The sequence below is a fragment of the Elaeis guineensis genome, chromosome 2, assembly GCF_000442705.2.
Source record: "Elaeis guineensis isolate ETL-2024a chromosome 2, EG11, whole genome shotgun sequence".
Classification (NCBI taxonomy): Eukaryota; Viridiplantae; Streptophyta; class Magnoliopsida; order Arecales; family Arecaceae; genus Elaeis; species Elaeis guineensis.
The window spans coordinates 106,188,663-106,191,339 of record NC_025994.2 but is presented as its reverse complement, the minus strand read 5'-3'; the positions used below and the strand labels follow the sequence as shown (position 1 = coordinate 106,191,339).

The following is a 2,677-nucleotide window of genomic DNA, read 5'->3' as shown; positions in this document are numbered from 1 at the left end:
AATATTCATCTAAATTATTGATATCAATTCATATTTTTAATTACGTATACGAATAAATTTTAATTATAAAATATAATAATAATATATTTTAATCACATCATTTAATTCGCATACACGAACTTCAATTCAATCATTTAATACTATAATATTTTTTATTTAATTTAATAATAATTATAGATTTTTTTTGATCCATATGATATTCATAAATAATAAATTGATGTTTATGTGGATAATTTAATTTGTTAATATATTTTTTTAATTTTTATTTATATATATATAATATATGTATCAGATATATTAGATTGCATCAATTTCCAGTTGCCACGCAAGTCAAGAAACCGAGCCGGAAAAAATGGAGACGCGCATGCGGCGGTTCGGAACTACTGATATGCGTATCGGTTGTCCTTTTTTGCACCGACGGGTGGCGACTCATAGAAATGTGACTTACGTTCCATTGCTTTTTACTCTTCCGTAGAAGGGATGACGTGGCCCCGCCTTCCCATAAGCTTACAAGTCACAGGCATGAAAGCCAAGCCCCCATCTCAGCCGTTTCGCCCACAGCCCACCACGTATCCTCTTCCACCTCTTTATCATGCCCATTCCATCTCTTCTCACCCATTCTCCCACTGTCGACACACAGCAATGGCGAGCCTCTTCCACCTCTTCTTCCTCCTCTCCCTCTCCCTCTCCCTCTCCCTCTCCCTCTCCTTGGCTCTCTGCCGGGTTAAAGATCCATCGGAGAGCCCTGGAACCACAACCACTCTCGACGTCACCGCCGCTCTCAGGAAAACCACCCAAGCCCTCGCCTTCGATCCACCCAGAGCCCATCGACAGCTCCTCCACAAAGCGATCAAAACCACCACCCTCCGCTCCTCCGCCTCCACCGCCACCCTCTCCCTCCACATCTACTCCCGCGACTTCCTCCCCCTCCCCGACTTCACCACCACGCACAAGGACTACGAATCCCTGACCCTCGCCCGCCTCCGCCGCGACTTCGACCGGGTCCGGTCCATCTTCGCCCGGGCTGCCATCGCCATCAACGGATCCGATTCCAAGGCCGCGAAGGCAGCGGCGATGCCGGACAGCATCCGGGGCACGATCGTGTCCGGGAGCAGCCAGGGGATCGGCGAGTACTTCTCCCGGGTCGGCATCGGCCGACCAGCGAAGCCCCAGTTCATGGTGCTCGACACCGGTAGCGACGTCAGCTGGGTGCAATGCCTGCCCTGCACCGACTGCTACAAGCAGGCCGACCCCATCTACGACCCCACCGGCTCCGATACCTACACACCTCTCCGCTGCTTCTCCGAGCTGTGCCTCTCCGCCACCAACTCCGCCTGCCGGAACGCGACCTGCCACTACCAGGTCGTCTACGGCGACGGCTCCTTCTCCATCGGGGAGCTCGCCGCCGAGACGCTGACCATCGGCGATGCCGCACCCGTCGAGAACGTCGCCATGGGATGCGGCTTCGACAATGAGGGCACCTTCGTCGCCGCCGGCGGCCTCCTGGCCCTCGGAGCGGGGACGCTGTCCTTCCCCTCCCACCTGCCCTCCCACTCCTTCACCTACTGCCTCGTCGACCGCGACACGCCCGGCACCTCCATCATCGACTTCGGCCCTCCGACCGCCCAGCCCGAGGCCTCCACCATCACCACCAAGCTGCTCCGCAGCAAGAAGATCCAGACCTTCTACTACTTGGAGCTGACGGGGATCAGCGTGGGCGGGACGAAGCTGGCGATCCCGCCGTCAGCGCTGGCGATGGACTCGGACGGCTCCGGGGGCGTCATCCTGGACACGGGCACGGCGGTGAGCCGGCTGAACAAGCAAGTGTACGAGCCCCTGCGGGAGGCGTTCGTGAATGGGACGCGCCACCTGTCGCCGGGGACGGGGCCGGGTATCTTCGACACGTGCTACAACATGCCGCCGATGAAGAGGGTGCAGGTGCCGTCGGTGGTGTTCCACTTCGGGGAGGGGAAGGAGCTGAGGCTGCGGCCGAACAACTTCCTCATGCCAGTGGACTCCAAGGGGAACTTCTGCCTCGCCTTCGCCAAGACGCCGTCGCCGCTGAACATCATCGGGAACGTCCAGCACCAGAGGATGCGCGTCGTCATCGACATGGAGAACTCCATCGTGTCGTTTACCCCCAATAAGTGTTAAACATGTTTAAGACTTTTGGTGTCGGTCCGTCCCCAGTGTAGCTAGCCATGCTCGTTATGTGTATGTTGCTAAAAAGAAGTGAAGTAGGTAGGTTGGGAATGCAACGGACCGGGGAGCACATCTTCATGCTATCAATAAATAAAGACGAAAGTATTTGGTGCACTTGTTTAATTAACTTATGCTCTAATTTTTGACGTGACTTCGCAGGATAGGATTGGGTTCTTTATTTTCATATGTCCAGCAATAGGCGACAGTGACAGTGATTATGAAATCGCTATCATGAGTGACCGGGGAGGATAGGATTGAGTTCTTTATTTATATATGTCCAGCCATAGACGATAGTGCCGGTGGCTGTAAAACTACTATCGTAGGATATGACAATAATTTTTTTAGATCATGACAGTAATTTTTTAGATTATAATAATTATTTTGAATATATACTTAATTAGATTTAATTTTGTTCGATACCAACGTAATATGTCGAAGATTTCTTCTAAATTTCGAATATGATCACGAGTTTCGG

General features: G+C 52.0%; 1 protein-coding gene across 1 annotated transcript; it reads left to right on the top strand.

Moving 5' to 3' along the window:
- Positions 1 to 625: 625 nt before the first annotated feature.
- On the top strand, positions 626 to 2,309 carry LOC109506235 (protein ASPARTIC PROTEASE IN GUARD CELL 1). The gene has a single exon (XM_019852685.2). It carries the CDS (start codon positions 643 to 645, stop codon positions 2,152 to 2,154), a length of 1,512 nt encoding a protein of 503 aa, XP_019708244.2. The 5' UTR covers positions 626 to 642; the 3' UTR covers positions 2,155 to 2,309.
- Positions 2,310 to 2,677: the final 368 nt, after the last annotated feature.

Bases quoted from the DNA above. Each gene is read 5' to 3' on its own strand.
- LOC109506235 (XM_019852685.2), top strand. From the start codon at position 643: ATGGCGAGCCTCTTCCACCTCTTCTTCCTCCTCTCCCTCTCCCTCTCC.